The sequence below is a fragment of the Stomoxys calcitrans genome, chromosome 2 (assembly GCF_963082655.1).
Source record: "Stomoxys calcitrans chromosome 2, idStoCalc2.1, whole genome shotgun sequence".
In the NCBI taxonomy this organism is placed as follows: domain Eukaryota; kingdom Metazoa; phylum Arthropoda; class Insecta; order Diptera; family Muscidae; genus Stomoxys; species Stomoxys calcitrans.
This window is the reverse complement of record NC_081553.1, coordinates 104,899,935-104,921,324: the sequence shown is the minus strand read 5'-3', so window position 1 is coordinate 104,921,324 and position 21,390 is coordinate 104,899,935. Positions and strand designations below refer to the sequence as shown.

Sequence of the window (21,390 nt, the reverse complement as noted above, 5' to 3'; positions counted from 1 at the left end):
TACCACTTGGACTTAATTCTGACTAGAATGTAAACACTCTATACTATTATTAAGGATTGGTTCTGTGGTATCCTCTTCGTCGCTAACGTCGGACACTAGCAGCGGGGTAAAAATTTTCTTTCCATATCCTCAATACACATATGTATCAGTTACCAAATTTCCTTTTTTGTCTCTTCGGGAGGATGTGCCTGCACCAAAGCCATCGGTTTGATGTTTGATTCTTTAGTAGAGTTTCAGGACTTCATTCTTTCTCCTGTACATCTCAATTCGCTCGGACTCTTCGTGTTTCCATTTCCTTTTTCTTTCTGCGGAATAGATGTTTCTTCTCTTCTCCCGATACCTCTCCTTTATATGACGCGTTCCTACTGATCGCAGGGTTGCTTGCCTTCAGTAGCATCTCGAAATTCTTGGTCGTACCATGGGTTTCGACCGCCTGGTGTAAAGCGAGCGGCAGCTGCGTTAATGATGTCTCGGAATTTCACATAAGAGGGGGGTGTCAATTCACTGAAACGGCGATTGGTGTACTCTCTGAAGCCAGCCCAACCGGCCTTATTCTGATAGATAGACGTCCCGCGCTCAGAGGTTATGAAGGTCTGATCCCAAAGAAATAGTGGCTTGACAGGATACGTTACTCAGGAGAACAGGGGATGGAAATCCTAGTGGGGGAATTCTCTTTCACCGTGCATAACTTGGAGCCTACAATCTGCTCTGTCAAAATCATCTAGAACCAGACGATTGTGGCCCACTTATGTCGGGGTTGTAAGCTTGGCCATTAATCGGTATACAGCTACCAACCGGCGGTATATACATGTTGTATAGGTCTATATCGTCAGTACCGGACCTGACTGCTATCCTCATGCACCACATGTAGGGGTCACCAACTCCAAGTGCAGGAGAGATGGGTCTATATTGCACGGAATGGTGTAGCACGAAGGCAAATCCCCACCTCCATCTCTTAATCGTTCCTTACGTAGCACCTTGCATCCATGACAACTGTGCATGCTGCAGATGTTGGTCAGCTTTGTCTCTTGGATCGCTGCAACCAGTATGTTCTTCCGACTCATAAAATCCACTCTCTCGTCGATCTTGACTCGGAGACCGTTGCAATTCAAATGCAAAAATGATACACTTCCAGGTACTGGCCTGGCAATATTGGGGCTGGGATGCTGTTATTGCGCATATCGCCGCACGTGTGAGGTCAGCGGAGTCACACAGTCCGGCGACGATGAAGACGCTTGTGATCCACTGTTGTCTTTGTTCGCACAGAACCTTGCAACATATTCAGTGTGACTATATTCCCGTAGTGATGTAAGGCCAGATCAAGATCGGAATTGTACACACTACATACACCGGTTACACATCACCGACACCGACCGATAATGGAGGCGGTTCTGGCAAACCGAATAGAACCTGGGTCCGGAGTTCTTTTCAATACCGGCACGGACTAGAAGCGTTCGGAGAAGGCACTCCGTGATATGCCTCTCCCATGACGAAAAAGGGACGAACACGTACACAGGCGTCATCCCTTGCCGATCAAGACTCCATACGATCAATCCGTTGCGTACAACCGGCTGCCATGGGATAGAGATGTTATTGTAACAGTACGTTGTGTTTTTATTTCTGCTAAATATGCATATCCAGCAACTCTTGTGTGACATCTGTTGGATAGCCCCAGGTTACAATTGCGACCACAAACCCAACACCTTGTCGTCAATTCTGGCGCAATAGGAATTGAGGCGAGTTTGCCAAGAGAGTTGGTCTCCAAAAACGACATTTACTTTGTAGCTGTTCTCCCCTTCCGTCACCGTATTCTTATAAATGCCTCTGCTGCTGTTGTTGTTGTAGCAATGTGTTGTTTTGCATTTTACCATTCGTCTGCCGGTTTCTGTTAAGAATTTAGACCTAGGAACTCTGCGACTATATTGGGTTGCGTTCAGAGTAGGATATATGAGGGTGGTAAGGCCAGAGTAGGATATATGAGGGTGGTTCTACATAATTCAGATCGTGAGGTTCAACGCTGCAACAACAACCAGGCCAGGTGGTGTTAACAGACACTGTAACAGAAAGGGTGAACAGCTACCCATTGCAACTCCCTTGGCAAACCAGAGTAGTTCTAGCTCAATTGCGTTCAGGCAGATGCAGCTGCCTCAACTTCGACACTTGATACCAGAATTGAATTGATACCAGTTTATAAGTTGTATGTCCCGGTTGTTACCTGGAACCACACGCCACCTGTTTAACTGTCCACAAGGGTGCTGCTTAGACAGTATGTAGTTGTGCCTTGATCGTATAAGAGGTGGTCCACATAAGAACTGAGAAAAAAGTCTGCTCCAGTATATAGCACATTCAGACAAATCTGAATATTATTCCACTGTGTGTCGCTTAGCTTAGCGAGATGTTGTTGTAGCAGTGTGTTATACATTGAATCGGCAGCCCTTGCCGGTTGAAGAACTGCATCGGGTCAATCCGGTACATACAAACGGCTGTCATGGGATTGCAGCGAGTCCACACCAGCGCTGCATGATGAATCACTGACGAACCGATAGCTTTGTATGTATTCAAAAAAAAAAACTTCTTTGTTTTGACCTTGTCACAAATTGCAGTGGCATGTGGGTAAGATTTATAAAGACTGTCAAATGTGATACCAAGTATTTTGGGATAGTTGGTGGTCTGAATTCTTACGCCTTTGACAATCACATCCAATAACTTATATATCACCGCTGACGATGTAATGGACAGAGTGACTGAAGATTTGGTGACAGATATCTTCGAATTCGTGACAGCGAAATAAACGGAAAAATCGGCAAAGTATTAGTGTAACCTCTCACAGATGTCATCAAAAAGCAAGCGCGAAGGCGTGGTCGTACAATCTTTCACATATGATAAGATATCGATGCGGTCTGAAGGGTGTGGAATAGAGCAGAGGAAGAGGTCAAATAGTGCCGAAGATATCACCCCGTCATGGGGAGCTCCCTGTTTCACTCTAACAGGCTTTGACATTTTATCTTTTTTGTTGCAGTTTGGATTCACGTTCTGTTTACAATACACTGCTACAATAACAACAACGACCTGTTTAATAGGGGTGTTTTATTTACCCATTAAGCGGATTTTTTCGCTTAGATTGTATGGAGAAAAATGCTATCCCCGTTTAGCTAAGGGCCTGATCTTATCGACGCTTACTATCGCCGCTTATTAAAATATATGGTGTCAATTTGGAGGAGGCCACCGTAGCGCAGAGTTTAGCATGTCCGCCTATGACGCTGAACGCCTGGTTCGAATCCTGGCGAGACCATGACAAAAAATTTTCAACTGTGGTTTTCCCTCCTAATGCTGGCACATTTGTGAGGTACACTGCCATGTAAAACTTCTCTCCAAAGTGATGTCGCACTGCGGCACGCCGTTCGGACTCGGCTATAAAAAGGAGGCCCCTTATCATTGAGCTTGAACTTGATTCGGACTGCACTCATTGATATGTGAGAAGTTTGCCCCTGTTCCTTAGTGGAATGTTCATGGGCAAAATTTGCAAATTTCCATTTGCATGGTGTCAATTTGAATGACATAACTAAGAGAGGAAGAACGCAACATATTGGGTTGCCCAAAAAGTAATTGCGGATTTTTCATATAGTCGGCGTTGACAAATTTTTTCACAGCTTGTGACTCTGTAATTGCATTCTTTCTTCTGTCAGTTATCAGCTGTTACTTTTAGCTTGCTTTAGAAATAGTTTAGAAAAGTGTAAAAAAGTATATTTGATAAAAGTTCATTCTAAGTTTAATTAAAAATGCATTTACTTTCTTTTAAAAAATCAATTTTCAATTCAATTCAATGGTTCTTTATTTCATATAACGTTATAATATGTATAAAACAATTTTACAAAAAATATCTTATTGATAATAAAGAATTTTACAGCATGGTTTATAATTAAACCGTCTGCCGGAGTATTGAGTTATTATATTTTTCTGTTTAATTTTATTCTTAATTAGTAATTAAACTCTTCTATTAACATATTTCTATATTTTCTTGCGAACGAATTCTTAGGAAAATTATGCAATGCCTTCACTAATATTTTGAACGGTTTTGACGACTTCGAAATATTCCGCACAGGTATCATATTCCCAATTCATAAAAAAGGAAACCTAGACGAAGTGAGTAACTATCGAGGTATCACTTTCATGAACTGCATAGGGAAACTTATGATAGGAATGATCAACTGCAGGATAGTGGACTGGCTAAACCGATATCAAATATTGAACGAATATCAGGCGGGATTTAGAAAAGGATACTCTACAGTGGACAATATCTTTAATCTCTCAGCTATAATTAATATTAAATTACACGACAATAAAAAGGTTTATGCTTTTTTCGTCGATTTTAAGGCCGCATTTGATAGAGTGCCAAGAGGACTGTTAATATATAAACTGCACGAAATCGGTCTGTCATCTAAAATTACCCGCTTTGTAGAAAAAATCTATGAGAACACAAGGTCTGCAGTTTGGTCAGGCTCCCAAATGTCGGAATATTTTGACACATGTACTGGAGTTAAACAAGGCTGTTTATTGTCGCCAACCCTCTTTGCCATTTACCTTAATGATTTACATGAACACTTGGAGGGAGGACTTCAAGTGGATCAAACTAGCATTCGTCTATTAATGTACGCGGATGATATAATAATAATGTCTGATAATCCGAGAACTTTACAACAAATGATCTACAACTTGGAATCTTACTGTGATAAATGGGGAATGGAAGTTAACCAGATAAAATCTGAGATAATGGTATTTAGGAAAGGCGGAAAACTTTCCACAAACGAAAAATGGGCATACAAAGGCGAACTGATCAGAATAGTAAATGAATACAAGTACCTGGGTCTGATACTAACTCCGAAATTATCATTTACTAAACACCTGAAACAAGAAGCTGCAAAAATTGCTCTTAATTCCACATGGAAACATTTTATTGCTAAACCATCCGTTAACCTAAGCTCGAAGTGGAAAATGTTTTTAGCCGTTTGTCGCTCTATACATAGCTGCGGTGCGCAGATATGGGGAAATTCCTACTTTAATGAGGTGGAAAAACTCTACCGATACTTTATTAAAAAAATATTGAAACTTCCAGAGGCCACTCCAAACTATGTAATCGCTCTAGAGACAGGATACGAACCTGGTTACAAATATACTTATTCTTTGCAGTTACAATACTTGTCGAAAGTGTTATTCGATCTCGAGAGCCACAGACTGCCACATATACTAGCCGAAAAACTTGCAAACTTTCTTCTAAAAAATCCGCAATTACTTTTTGGGCAACCCAATATTTATTCACTGATTAAACGTTCTGAAGTGGAAAAATTGCTTAGGATTTTGATTAAGTCACATTTGTGAACTCCGAAAAACATTTACTTAAATTTAAAATTTATTATTATTTTTTGTTGATATTTGGTTATGTGGTGTAAGAGCTGCCAACGTTTCGCTGGACTGGTAAATAAAATACAGCAAATATTAAATTTTCTTACTTGTTAAACTTTATAGTCAACTAGCTGAATCGGGCCCGCTTCGCTGCGCCTTCTTTTGCTTTTTATGGAACAAAATTATCCTTTGAATGTTTATTTTCGAGAATTAAAGAGCTTTTAGTGAAACTTGACAAACAGTACAATAATATAAATACCTTTATGTGAATCCCATATGAACCTTATTGGCCCCAAAATTTGTACTCTTTGGAGGGAGTTTTGCAAAAGGGGCGGTGCCCCAAATACATGGTCCCACATTTGGATATCAGATTCGTATTGTACTCCCAAATACCCCATTTTGCCATTGGCCTCATAATTGGATATTAAATTCTTTTTCTAATCACAAATACCTTTCATTTAAATCCCTTAATGCAAAAAGTCAGCAAAAATGTCCGTTTTGGGATACGGGCCCTAAAAACTATCAATATCGAGATCCACTCCATTTAAAACCCAAATTGGCATGGCGAGCAAATACGTCCAATTTGGAGGTTGTTATGGGAGTGATTCATGGTCTACTCCCAAATACCTTTAATTTGAGCCCCATATTTCCAAACCAAACCCCAGTTTGAGGGGTGTTTTGGAAGAAGGGCGGCAGTTCAGTGACTTGGCCCTTAAAGTATATATCAGATTCGTGTTCGTGTTCTACTCTAAAATAGCCTTTATTACAGCCCCATATTGGAATGGTCAGCAAATACGTCCTATATGGTGGTGTTATATGAGTGGGGTGGCGCCATAGACACTTTTTCCCAGATTTTGATATCAAATTCTTGCTTTACTCCCAAAGACCTTTCACTTGACCCCATATTGCTATGGTCTTAAATTTGTACTCTTGGGGTTTTTTTTGGGAGGGCGGCCCCCCAAACACTTGGCCCCACATTTGGATAACAGATTCGTATTCTACACTCAAATACCTTTTATTTAAGTCCCATATTGCCATGGTCAGCATATAAGACCTGTTTGGGGGTGTTTTGGGGAAGAGGCGGACCCCCATAAACTGAGTCTCACATTTGGATATAAGATTCGTATTCTACTCGCAAATACCTTTCATTTGAGTCCCATATTGTTGTGATTGGTCTATATATATATATATATTGGGGAGGTTTTAGGGTGGGGCGGCCTCCTAGGTACCCCACCCGAAATTTGATTCGTATTCTACTCGCAAATACCTTTCATTTGAGTCCCATATTGCCATGGTCGGTAAATATGGTTGGTTCGATTTAGGGTTGTTTTGGGGTCGGTGTTGGGGTGGTCCTCCAAACACTTCATCCGACGATTGGATATCAGATACGTTTTCTAATCGTAAATACCTTTCATTTGAGTCCCATATTGTCGTGATTGGTCTATATACATATATATTGGGGAGGTTTTAGGGTGGGGCGGCCTCCTAGGTACCCCACCTGACTGAAATTTGGATACCAAATTCTTATCTTTTATCTTATTTTACTATAGGACAGCACACAAAGTTTCGCTTAAATCGCACCACCCATCACCGAGATCTGGCGTTTCTGAAAATTAGGGTAAGGGGGAGGGGGAGGGGATGATTGACACATAGTTTTCAAAATCCGCTAACATGGCAACTCTTTTCAGTCTCGCTATCATCTTGATACACCAAAAACAGTTGGGATGAATCGAAAGTAAATGTTATTCCTTTAAACACAATGTATTTGTTGATTATTCATCAACTGCGGCAGCGTCGTCACCATCGTCGACGTCGTCACAATGTTTATCTTGTTCAGTTGAATAAAAAACACACATACATATGTATTTCATTGAACAAGAATACTTTTGCGGAATTCATAATGCTAAGGGAAGTTTGATGAGATAGACTCTGGGTAACTTTTGAAGATTGGATTCCAAGATGAAGCCAAGTAAATCAATATAAACGTTAACTGAAACATCAGTTTTTGCCTTTCATACCTATGCTACACAATAGAATTCACGCGAAGAAAAAATAATAGTTGTCTCAGAAAAAAAAAAAAAAACACTAGAGAATGTTAATGATTACAACTTTGCATTCCCATACGAAGGCTATGATTCATCATTTGTTTGTTTACATTGGGCATATTAGACCGGGGCTTTTCTTCAACTCCAATATTTCTCTAATTATCTCACTCTAAGGCTGTAGTTGGCGTCTACACAAAGTATTGTAGGTAAAACGGTAGCTGAGTCAACGGCTACAGGGAGAAGATGGTGGATATGACTAAGCCAACTTAGAAATACATACGTTTTTGATATGACATTAATTAATGGATATGATGGTGGTCAGGGAGCTTGAACTATTTTATTTTTAGTGTATATGGGCAGGACGTCGTTGCGTGCCCAAGCAAAGGAAGTCTTTGGAACCAAGTTGTACGCTTCGAGAAAGGAAATGGGGCCAATAGAATGTTTGGATGACAGAGAGGAATGAGGTTTAGGGGTTTTGCAACAAAGAAAAATAGGTTTTTTTTTTCCAAAATTTCATATCCAAACCGAGACATTGGTACGAGGGTAGCCCCTAAAGAAGCCAACCTGACATATAGACGCTTCTACTTTGGGGGTGTCTGGGCCTTTGTTTACAACCATAAAACATTGGGTGGATGTGTATAAATGGGGCCGTACTAGCTGGCAGGACGAAAACCTAGTGGTCGATCTGTTGAAATGTCCACGCCAGAAATGGTTAAGAAACTCGTAAAGCCACAGGCATTTTAAAAAGTGATGTATATTGCATATTTATGCAAAATTTGATTATGGGTATTTACCCGGTGAATTAGGCAAATACCCGGGCTTATACCCAAATGCTGGATATTTATAATTTGGCAGATATCTTGGGTATAAAAACATTTTCCAAACAATTTTTGATGATTTGGTATTTTTTGTATATAAACCTGACCTTCTGATCCCATAAAATCGGAATTTTGTTATATATACCCTTATAGACCGATCTCCAGACTTAAAGTCTTGAGGCAAAAAATTGGCACAGTGAGTTCTGGTAGACCACTACTCATTTTTGTAAAGTGTGAAGAGGCATTTTTCATCCGATTTCCATGAAATTTGAAACATACTTTTGTTGAATATCGTTCAGATCGGATATAACTGTAGTTGTTGTTGTAGCAGTTTATTGTATTCTATCTTTCGTCTGATTGAATCTGTTGAGTTTCAAGACCCAGGAACTCTGCGACTAAGATGGAACTCTGCGACTAAGGGATCTGGTTCTGAGTCGAGTGGGTCTGGCTGGACAGTTAAACAGGTGACGTGTATCGTGCGGTCCCTGGTTACTATCGGGACATACATCTTGCACGTCGGCATCAACCCTTGCTCTGTAGGAGTTGAGGCGGCTGCATCTCCCGGAACGTAATTAAGCCAGAACCACTCTGGTTTGCCGGGGGAGGTCAATTTCTTCAGGTGCAATGGGAGGCGGTCGTTCACCAAGGACCACATTCACCTGGTAGCCATTTACCACATCTGCATGAATGTTGTCTATACCTGCTTGATATGCCGCTTGATCTAGAGGTTCTCTCTTGTAGCGCTGGCTTCTATCCTACCTTAAGGCTTCTATCCACAAGATGATGATTTGGATGGTCTCTGCGATAACAGTCCAAAAGGTATTGCTTAGACAGCATGTAGTTATGTCTTCGCACTGGTAGGATCTCAGTATTCAACTCACGCATTTTTGTAGTGAACAATGTGGTTGAAGATTTGGTGGCAGATATCTTCAGATTTCTTGCAGCGGAATATGAGGCAAGTTCGTTGAGGTATACGTTCAACCTATCGCTGATGGCAACAATGGGTAGGGGGCCTGACGCCATGATCGTACAATCGTCCGCATATGATACGATCTCTATGCCGTCTGGAGGGGGTGGAATGGAGGATAGGTAGAGGCTAAACAGTGACGGAGATATCACCCCTCCTGGGAGAACTCTCTGTTTCACTCTACGGTGCTTCGACTTCTTATCCCTAAATTCTACAAATGACTGGCGACCACACAGATAATTCGCGACCCAGCGTTTCAGGCCTGGCTGGATGGACGTGTTGGAGATGTCCTTGTAGTTTGGCATGGCTGATCATGTCGAATGCCTTCAATAGGTCCAGTGCCAGGTGGACCGTCCCATCACATGGCCTAGGCTGGTTGAAGCCACAGCAAATGTGTGCGGTAATGGCATGCGAAGCTTTCATTGTGCTACGCAGTCTTCGAAATCCATGTTTGTATTCGAATGGAAATTCTCCTGCGAGGCTAGGGAGGAGTAATTCCTCAAGCGTCTTTGCTACTGGTGAGAGAACGGAGATCGGTCTGTACGACTCCCCCAAACTCAGGTCCTTTCCAGGCTTCAGTAGCGGGATCACTCTGGCCATTTTCCCTACATCGAGAACTATAAGACAGGTTGAGGACAGCAGTAAGGTACTCAACTCCAGGTAAATCCAGATTGTTCAACATCAATGTAGAGATTCCGTCGGGGTCCAACGCCTTTGATGATTTGGCGCCACGGATGGCATTCGTAACTTCGCCCACTGTACCCTGTTTCTAGATTCAGCTCGCTGAATCTGGTGTTAGTGTGGTCCATACAACAAATCCCATCACGATCGTCTGCGAGTGCCCCTGCCTGCGCCGGGAAATTGGGCCGCACTTGGGGTATTCGACCGGCTGGTATAAAGCGAGCGCCTGCTGCGTTAATGATGTCACGGAATTTCCCCTCGGCCACTAGCACATTTGTATACAATGGAAAAATTTGGTCAATCCACCACCTCCATTGGTTGAGTGATCCTTGCGTAGCACATTGTATGGGTGACAACTGTGCAAGCTGCAGTTGTTGGTCAGATTTGTCTCCTGGATCGCTGCGACCAATATATTTTTCCGACTCATCAAATTAACAATCTCATCGATCTTGCCACGGAAACCGTTGCAGTTTAGTTGCAAAAATTATACATTTCTCGGTACTGGCCTGGCAATATTGGGACTGGAATGCTGCTGTTGCCGCACGGGGGAGGTAGGGGCGTCACATAGTCCGACGACGAGGACGCTTGTGACCCACTGCTGGCTATGTTCGCACAGCACCTTGCAACATATCCAGTATGACCATACTCCCTTAGTGAAGTGAGGCCAGAGGTAGATCGGAAATGTACCAATTCCATGCAACGGTAACACCTCACCGTCACCGACCGATGGTGAAGGCGGTTCGGGCAAACCGAACAGAACCAGGGTCCGGGGTTCTTTTCAATCCCGGCACGGACCAGAAGCGTGCGGAGGAGACACTCCGGGATGTGCCTCCCCCATGACGAAAAAAGACGAACACGTACACTGAAGCGGCAGCCCTGGTCCATGAGGGTTTCATCGGGTCAATCCGTTGCGTACAACCAGTTGCCATGGGATTGATATGAACTTAGTATTTATCGATACCGCTGATTGTACGCGACAACAATTGCAGCTACTCCGTATGCGAAGTATCCCACTATACGCAACCTGTGGACGCTCCTGATAGCTCCCAGCTGAGCGTCTCTTGATGACGATGAATACCACACAAATCGGAGCTTTGTTCCAACCCGTGAGATGCTCACAACCTTGTTGTGATTATTCAGTGTCGTTTGTGAATATTTGGATATGTTACAGGGGGATTGACAAAAAAATATATAGCTCATACATAACACCATTTTCAGCTTAATCAAATAATTAATCTTAATTTCGTATATTTTTTTAGCGATTATGTAACATATATATATGTGTGTATGTATGTATGTATATACGAAACTGTGCATACAACTCTTACGTCTTATCAAAAATTCGTATCTATAATGAGACAAACTCTGTTGTACATAATTATTATATTTCTTGGAAAAAGTTAAAAAAAACTATATTCAACTTTCAATCATTTGAAATTTGCATCTTCGAATCGTCCAATATTAAACAGTATTCGATAAATATGTATGTATGTATGTTGTTATCAAAATGTTATGGCATAGATTAGCATATATTTAAATCTATAATTATTTGTTGTCGTCAATAACAACATGCCCAAGAAAAACAAAAAGACGGACGTAAACTTTTAATGAACCAGTAAGGAAAGGCAAACGTCCGGCGTTGCCGACTTTATAATACCATACACCTACACTATAGGTGCAAAGTGGGATCTTTGTCTTATTCTGAAACAATTTTGATAGACCTCGCTGGATGTTTTCAGATGGGTTATTTAACAATCCGTATTACGTTTCGGGCAAACTGTAATAACCAAGGTTCACAGTAGTTGAACCGTAGTAACTACGGTTCACAAATGACAACCAATCCCATGGCAGCCGGTTGTATGTACCGGATTGACCCGATGAATTCCTTTATCGGCAAGGGCTGTCGCCTCAGTGTACCACACACTGCTACAACAACAACAACAACAACAAATGACAACATTATTGCATACTACCTAAAATTTTAGGAACATATATATGGAAGCTATATCTAATTCTAAACCGATTTCGAGCAAACTCAGATATTATAGTAGTCGTCGAGGAAAGAAAGAAATTTTAGCAAGATTGGTAAATAAATGCACTTGCAGTGGCTCTTGGAGTGAAAGTCGGGCGATATACATATATGACAGTTATATCTAAATCTGGGCCGATATCTATGAAATTCACCAGTAATGTCGACAGTCATAAGAAAATCGTTCCTGCCAAATGTCGAGAGAATCGGTTAATAAATTAGCAGTTTTTCTCAAAATCGGACGAACATATATATGGGAGCTATATCTAAATCTGAACCGATTTGGAGCACTCCTCTCAGATATTGTGGTAGTTGTCGAGGAAAGCATTGTACAAAGTTTTTGGACGATTGGTCAATAAATGCGCTTGCAGTGGCTCTAGAAGTGAAAATCGGGCGATATACATATATGGCAGCTATATCTAAATCTGAACCGATTTCTATGAATTTTACCGTTAATGTCGAGAGTCATAAGAAAATCCTTCCTAACAAATTTCAAGACAATCGGTTAACAAATGACAATTTTATTGCATTATTACTGCAAATTGGACGAACATATATGTGGGAGCTATATCCAAATCTGAACCGATTTCTTTAAAATTCACCGGTAATGTCGGGAGTCATAAGAAAATCATTCCTTCCAAATTTCGAGAAAATCGGTTAACAAATGAGCACTTTATTGCAATATTTCTCAAAATCGGACGTACATATATATGGGAGCTATATCTTAATCTGAACAGATTTCAAGCAAAATTCTCAAATTTTGTGTTAGTCGTCGAGGAAAGCTTTGTGCGAAGTTTTGGCAGGAGTGGTCAATTAATGCGCTTGCAGTCGCTCTAGAAGTGAAAATCGGGCGTCATATTTATATATAACAGCTATATATAAATCTGAACCGATTTCTTTAAAATTCACCGTCGAGAGTGATAAGAAATTCCTTACTGCCAAATTTCGAGAAAATCGGTTAACAAATGAGCACTTTAATGCAATATTTCTCAAAATCGGACGTACATATATATGGGAGCTATATCTTAATTTGAACCGATTTCGAGTAAACTTCTTAGATAATGTGGTACTCGTTGAGAAAAGCGTTGTAAAAAATGTTGGGAAGATTGATCAAAAATTGCGCTTGCAGTGGCTTTAGAAGTGAAAATCGGGCGATATATTTATATATATGAGAGCTATATCTAAATCTGAACCGATTTCAGTGAAATTTGCCAGCAATGTCGAGAGTCAAGAGAAAATCCTTCCAAACAAATTTCAAGAGAATCGGTTAACAAATGACCATTTTATTGTATTATTACTGCAAATCGGACGAACATATATATGGGAGCTATATCCTAGTCCGAACCGATTTCTATAAAACTCGCCTGTAAGAAAATTATTCCAGCCAAATTTCGAGAGAATCGGTTAACAAATGACCATTTTATTGCAGTATTACTGTAAATCGGACGAACATATATATGGGAGCTATATACAAATCTGAACCGATGTTTTCCAATTTCAATAGGCTTCGTCTCTAGGCCGAAAAACATGCCCATACCAAATTTGAACACGATCGAATGAAAATTGCGACCTGTAGTTTGCACGCAAATTAACATGGACAGACGGACAGACAGACAAACGGACAGACAGACAGACAGACAGACACACGGACAGACAGACAGAAGGACAGACAGACGGACATAGCTAAATCGTATCAGAAAGTGATTCTGGGTCGATCGGTATATTTATCAATGGGTCTATCTCTCTTTCTTTTGGGTATTACAAACTAATTCCATAAGTTATAATACCCTGTACCACATTAGTGGTGCAGGGTATAACAAGTAAAAGCGTGCTAAGTTCGGCCGGGCCGAATCTTATATACATAGATCGCATTTGTCGAGCTCTTTCCACGGTGTCTCTTTTTAGGCAACCAAAGGATAAAAGAAAATAATTGATTTAATATTGGAACTACATCAAGTTATAGTCCGATTCGGACCTTAATTGAATTGAATTCAAACACCATAGTAGACGTCATTGTGTAAAATTTCAGCCAATTCGAGTAAGAATTGCAACCTTTAGGGTTTCAAGATGTAAACTAGAGAGATCGGTTTATATGGGAGCTGTACCATACCATATTTGACAAGTATGTGGAAGGTCATGGGAGAAGCCATTGTACAAAATTTCAGCCAAATCGGAGAATAATTACGCTCTCTGGAGGCTCAAAAAGTCAAGATTCAAGATCGGTTTATATGGCACCTATATCAAGTTATGGATCGATTTGAACTAATCTTAGCACAGTTGTTTAAAGTCATAACAAAACACCTCATGCAAAATTCCAGCCAAATCGGATAATAATTGCGCCCTCTAGTGGCTCAAGAAGTTAGGATCCCATATCGGTTTATATGGCAGCTATATCAGGTTATGGACCGATTTGAACTAAACTTAGCACAGTTGTTAAAAGTCATAACAAAACACCTTATGCAAAATTTCAGCTAAATCAGATAGGAATTGCGCCCTCTAGACGCTCAAGAAGTTAAGATCCCATATTGGTTAATATGGCGGCTGTATCAGGTTATGGACCGATTTGAACTAATCTTAGCACAGTTGTTGAAAGTCATAACAAAACACCTCATGAAAAATTTCAGCTAAATCGGATAATAATTGCGCCCTCAAGAAGTTAAGATCCCATATATTTAGGTTAAAATGGCAGCTGTATCAGGTTATGGACCGATTTGAACTAATCTTAGCACAGGTGTTGAAAGTCATAATAAAACACCTCATACAAAATTTCAGCTAAATCGGATAATGATTGCGCCCTCTAGTGGCTCAAGAAGTCAAGATTCAAGATCGGCTTATATGGCAGCTATATCAGGTCATGGACCGATTTAAAGCATACTTATCACAGTTGTTCAAAGTCATATGGAAACACGTTGTGCAAAATTTCAGCCAAATCAGATAGGAATTGCGCCCTCTAGACGCTCAAGAAGTCAAGACCCCAGATAGGTTTATATGGATGGATATGGACCGATTTCAACCATACTCAGCACAGTTGTTAGAAGTCATAATAAAAAACCTCATGCAAAATTTTAGCCGAATCGGATAAGAATTGTGCCCTCTTGTGGCTCAAGAAGTCAAGATCCCAGATCAGTTTATATGGCAGCTATATGAAAACATGGTCCGATATAGCCCATTTAAAATCCCAACCGACCTACACTTATAAGAAGTATTTGTCCAATATTTCAAGCGGCTAGCTTTACTCCTTCGAAAGTTTGCGTGCTTTCGACAGACTGACAGACGGACGGAAGGACAGACGGAGGGACGGACAGACGGAGAGACGGACAGACGGACGGACATGGCTAGACCGTCTTAAAATGTCATGACGTTCAAGAATATATATACATTATGGGGTCTTAGACGAATATTTCGAGGAGTTACAAACAGAATGACGAAATTAGTATACCCCTATCCTATGGTGGAGGGTATAAAAATGTATGCGATATGACGCGACACTTGAGCACACGCTTTAAACGGCAAAAAAAAATGGAATGAAACAAATTCCGAACACTCTTAAAGCCATATGGGGCGTAAGTTTAAAGAAAAGATAAACAATCACAAATCAAAAGAGAGAAAAAAGCGGGGCGCGAAAATGGTCTTAATGCTACTTCTGATTGTTTATTTTTGTCATTCAAACGCTGGTCTTGGCAAATAAAAAAGAAAGAAAGAAACTTAACCAAATAAAAACAAACAAACAACGGCGGTTATTATTTATTTATAAGCTACAATTGCCACAATCAGAGAATACTTGTGTCGACAAACAGATATGGTTTAGATAGTTTTTTTATTTTTTATTTATTGGCATTTCTATTTTTTTTATTTTAGGCAATTCATCACAAAAGAGGAATCGGACATTGAACATTTGGAGCAGCGCTTGGAGAAAATCATTAAACTTTGTAATGTAGCCGTTGATTCGGGTAAAGAATATGTCAAAAATCAGAGGTAAGTTGAAGGGTTTAATCTTTCTTTTAATTTTTTTATACCATCTTAACTACACTCTTATTTCTATCTTTCACAGTTAAATTAATAAATTTCTTTCTTTTAATATTCCAGTGCATTTGCAATGTCCCTCTGGGACTTGAAACCTCATTTTTCTGATAACAAAAGTGCCCAAAATGCCTTGGGCAGGCTGATCCATTGCTTTCAGGTTCGTAGAGTTATTGATTCATTACTACTACAGCAGAGCTATGTGAGTTTATACGATGCGCACAGTGTTTCGGAGTTGGACATTTTCGATACAAAAAAAAAATGTCAACAAAATACAAACAAAATGTTGTGGTAGCCACATTTGAATGTGAAGGTAGCGATTCTCGTCAAGCTCATATAGGTGAGCAAGCACGTTGCGGTCTATAGGACCGATCACCACGAAAACGTTGTTGTTGTAGCAGTGTATTGTAGACTAAGGCGGCAGCCCTTGCCGATGAAAGACTCAAACGGGCCAATCCGGTACGTACAACCGGCTGTCATGGGATTGCCTTGAAAACGTGATGCACAGAAACAGGGGCAAGCTTCTCGCATATCAATGAGTGCAGTCCGATTCAAGTTTAAGTTAAATGATAAGGGGCCTCCTTCACCGCTGAAAATTTTTTTCTGAAGGTCTCGCCAGGATTCGAACCTAGGCGTTCAGCGTCATAGGCGGACATGCTAACCTCTGCGCTACGGTGGCCTCCTACGTGATGACCATTGGTTATTTGAAGGCGCCAATACCTCGCCTTGTCATATAGAATGCACTCAGGATTTAAGTAAGAGTCTGGTAGAGGAATTTGTAGTAGAAATTAAAACATGGTCAGATAACTTACCAATAAAAATCCAACTCATGTTATTTACAGAAAACACTACCAACAATAGCCTTAATTTACTTCCTAAACTTTTATGGAATAACAATAGAAACGGCACGTACCGTGTAGATCTCTAAGAGAATCTAAATAAATCTGTAGAGTGATTACAACAGACGGATGGACAGACACACGCACATCGTTAGCTTAGCTTAGCTTGAAAGAGTGCAGATATTAATCCGCCTCATGCCACTATGGACATACACCTAATCCAGTAATCGGCTTGTTGTACGCTCTAAAAACTATAAAGTAACCTCTAAAAAGAAAATTTTAGGCAAGGAATTCCGGCAACGTCTCATCATCTTCCCCCCATGCCCTACACATGCTATCACTTACAGCATGGATTTTACATAAGTAAGCTCGTAGTCCTGTGTGTCCCGTTATGATACCAATAGCTATATTGACCTCCATCTTACTTCCCTTCAGTAATAGCCTCGTCTTCTCACGGTCTGGATCCCCCATAAGATTTTCGCCGTCCTTTGCGCATTCGTCGCCCACTCTCTTAACTCGGACTGGGTTGACGGCAGTCCTCTTGCTTTCACCACCAAATCGTCTGCCCTTTCATTTCCCCTTACTCCGTTATGGCCCCCTAACGATGCGGATTTTGCCATCCTCAGAGAAGGCGTTAATCTCCTTACACTGCAAGACTGTTCGTGACCTTACCGTCCTGGTTGTTATTGCCCTTTTGGCAATTTTACTGTCGGTAAAGATGTTCATACTCCACATCCTCGCGTTAGCACCACACTACTTCACGCATTCCGTGATCGCCCGAAATACGGTCCTCCGCCTAAAGGACCGTATTATGGTCAGGCAGGCTAAAACAGATCTTAGTGTCTGGTTCTCAACGTAGACCCCAGGCCCACTCTGTCCTCTAGCTTTGATCCATCCGTGTAACATGATCTTCCAGATGGCAATATTAGTGTTCCGTCAATCCAAGACTGTGCCGATGCAAGCAGTGCCTCCGCACTCGACTTCGGAAATCTCTTCTCTTCCTTCCAGGTTTCCTATCGTCGCCTCGATTATACCGCGATGGTATGATGTGCTCCCATCCTCAATCCATTCTCCCATCGCATTAAGTCTCATAGCCGCAGTGGCTGCCTCACACTTATTCTGTATGTCGCAATGGGTCGCATATCTTGAATAGTCTCCAGTGCCCTAGTGGGCGTGGTCCTCTTCGCTCCGCCTATACTAAGGCAACATGTTCTCTGAAGCTGTTGTATGGTCCTTATGTTGCATAAGGATCCACCAAACTACTGAGGGGTAAGTAACCCTTGGTTTATCACAGTCCTGTAGAGCCATTGGACTATCCTCGGATTCAGGCCTCATTTCGAGCCTCCGGCCCGGCCCGTCTACATATTGCCCAACATCTGTTAGCCTTCTCAGTACGCTCCTGAATGTGACAATTCCAATTCAGTTTCCTGTCCAAGATCACACCTAAGTATGTGACCTTGTCAGGTATCGAAATCGTATTTTTGAGGAAACGTGGTGCGTACAATTGGCCCACCCTCGTCTTCCTCGTGAACAGGCATATTTCAGTCTTCTCTGCATTAACATTGAGACCTCTGGGTCTAGCCCAGTCATATGCCATATGCAAGATCCTTTCGGCCCTTCTGCATAGCTCGTTCGGATCCTTAGCCCTTAGAAGTATTATAAAATATTATACGAATGCTTAAGGTTGTCTCAATCTAACGATAGGTCACATGACGATATTGCAATATCAGATGGCAGTTGGTTAGTTTTTGGAAAAACAACTGATTTTGGATGACCTTCACGAAATTCGTCTTGGAGTGAACTAAGAACATACCATCGATAAACACTGGTCCTTGAAGGAGATTTATCGCCTAAAATTGAGTTAAGTTCATCGATGCACTGTTGTTGAGTTAATCTCCGTCGAAAGTTTTAAAAAATAATCGCACGAAAATGTTCACGATTTAATTCTATTTTTTGGGCGAGATGAATCTTTTAAGTTACTGTAAAAAACACAAATAGCGCTCGTATGTCAAAAAGTTCTGAGTACGTATAACCTCAAGAATGTCAAGCTTAACGATAGAGCTGTCAATTGGCAGATTGCAACACAAGGGATGTCCAATCCCGAAATATAAATGGCAACCCTATATTATTGAAAGGAAGTAGACAACCTATCTGATGTATAAGACGATGTGATGTAATAACATTACCATGACCTCCGCATTTCCAAACAGCTGGAAGATTGCTAGGATTAACCCTATAAGGAAAAAGAGGAGCACTGGTAATGTTTCGCAATATATAGACCTATAGCGTTACTGTCGGTGCTTTTGAAGGTATTGGAACATGTTTTGAAGAAACAGCTTGTAACCTACATTGACCGAAGTTCGCTTTTACATGATTGCCAATGCGGATTCAGGAAGGGTAAAGGGACGTCCATGTTGCTTTTAGGTCTTACCGACCAAATTCGGAATTGCGTGGCAGGTCACAATATCTGTATTTTGCTCTCCTTGGATCTAGAGAAGGCTTTCGATCGGGTGGATTACTTCATCCTGATTAAGAAGCTGTCCACAGTTTACGGTCTTGGTAAAAACGCTTGTAAACTTTTGTTTTCCTATTTGGTTGATAGAATTCAATTTGTTCAGATAGGTGATATAACTTCATCTACGCTGCCGGTTAAAAGCGGAGCTCCTCAGGGATCTGTACTCGGTCCCCTCCTATTTATTTTATATTTGAACGACTTATTTAAGTCCATACAGAATTGGTGTGCCCCATATACATATGCCGACGATGTTCAGATAGTGTTGTAGGTAAACGCTCTTTGAACGATCTTCAATCGAAGATTGATTTGGCCTTGCCTTCGCGACTAACAGATACAGGCACTTAGAAGGACACTATACCAGTCATGAACCAACATAGGGGCGTGGTATGGAAAACAATTAAAGATTTTGTATGTAGCACGGAATTCCTAACTTAGATTTTCTTTCTCGAGGTTACTTTTCAGTATTTAGAGAGCACAACAAGCCGACTACTGGCTTAGATGCATGTTCATAGTGGCATGGGGCGGATTAATATCCACACCCACTTTTCAACATAACCTAACCTAGATACTTTGTAAAGTAAAAAGTAAATATTTGTTCTTCCTTTTTTTTGTCGAATTACACTGTGTCGCGTTTTTAATTACTATTAAACTCAACATTGTATGCACTGTGCCCTATATTCTCGTGTAACTGTTCTCATAGCGTTCATACGTTTCGCTTCTCTCCTATTTTTGTTCTCATCCCTCTTCTCTTCTATTTACTTGTAGGAAATGAATAAGTTTCATACGATTTTATTGGATCAAGCCAGCCGTACTGTATTGAAAAATTTAAGCGTTTTCGTTAAGGACGATATTAATCAAGTGAAAGACTATAAGGGGCATTTTTTAAAAGTGTCTGAGGGTTATGACAATGCATTAATTAAAAATGCCCAAGTAAGTAAATTGAATTGAATATGCATGTACATATGTATGTATTGTAGATTGTTCAAAAGGGGGATACATGTACACTCTTCGTTTGTTTTTTTTTTACTTCTTTAACTTAAGTCTGCCTGAGTGTTTGGTAATCCTTTTTTTTGTGTTTTACAGGCGAGCAAAAATCGTACACAGGAAGTACAGGAAGCAGGCAATATATTATCAGCATCAAAATCATGTTTTTATCACACGGCATTGGATTATGTCAACTACATCACCTTAGTTCAGTCTCGCAAAGTACCTTCTATATTATCAACGGTAAGTTTGAATGTGTGTTAGGTATTCTTTGGAAAGCAAATATGATTATTAGAATGATCAAACCTAAGTAGTTATTGTAGGCTGCCAAGTTGTTAATAGGTCTACAGTAAGAATATATGACATTGGACTCTACTCAGTGTGTGTAGTAGGAAGATTAAGTTTAAATAGGTATTTAATAAAAAAAAATAAACAAGTAAAAAGGTATTAAGTTCGGCCGGGCCGAACATTGGGGGTTTACATATATACCCACCTCGGGTATATTTGTAAAAAAATAAAGCTTTTATGGGCTTCAGAACCTTTATCGTGAGATCGGTCTGTATGGCAGCTATATCTAAATATATTCCGATCCGAACCATATTTGGGACGGATGTCGGGAGACCTAAAACTACCCACTGTTTCAAATTTCAGCAAAATCGGATAATAAATGGAGCTTTTATGGACTTCAGACCGATCGGCAGATCGGTCTATACGGCAGCGGTATTTAAATATAGTCCGATTTGATCCATATTTAGGTCAGATGTCGGGAGGCTTAGAATAACTCACTGTTTCAAATTTCAGCGAAATCGGTTAATAGATAAAGCTTTTATGGGCTTCAGACCCTTTGTCGGCAGATCGGTCTATACGGCAGTTATATTTTAACCCACTGTTTCAAATTTCAGCGAAATCGGGTAATAAATAAAGCTTTTATGGGCTTCAGACCCTTTATCGGCAGATCGGTATGTATAGCAGCTATATGCAAATATGGTCCGATTTGGCCTGTTCAAGAACTTAACCAGCGTGCATCAAAAAGATGTATCTGTGTCAAATTTCAGCTCAATATCTCAATTTTGAAAGCTGCAGAGTGATTAC

General features: G+C 40.6%; 1 protein-coding gene across 2 annotated transcripts in view; it reads left to right on the top strand.

The window, feature by feature from the left end:
* LOC106086488 (arf-GAP with coiled-coil, ANK repeat and PH domain-containing protein 2) overlaps nucleotides 1–21,390 on the top strand; it is a 51,160-nt gene that overhangs the window by 3,460 nt on the left and 26,310 nt on the right. For both annotated transcript variants that reach the window (XM_059362815.1, XM_059362816.1), the window contains exons 2-5: nucleotides 15,799–15,915; nucleotides 16,027–16,120; nucleotides 20,080–20,244; nucleotides 20,398–20,541. In XM_059362815.1, the coding sequence (XP_059218798.1) occupies nucleotides 15,799–15,915; nucleotides 16,027–16,120; nucleotides 20,080–20,244; nucleotides 20,398–20,541 (520 nt within the window). The remainder of the gene's footprint in view (nucleotides 1–15,798; nucleotides 15,916–16,026; nucleotides 16,121–20,079; nucleotides 20,245–20,397; nucleotides 20,542–21,390) is intronic.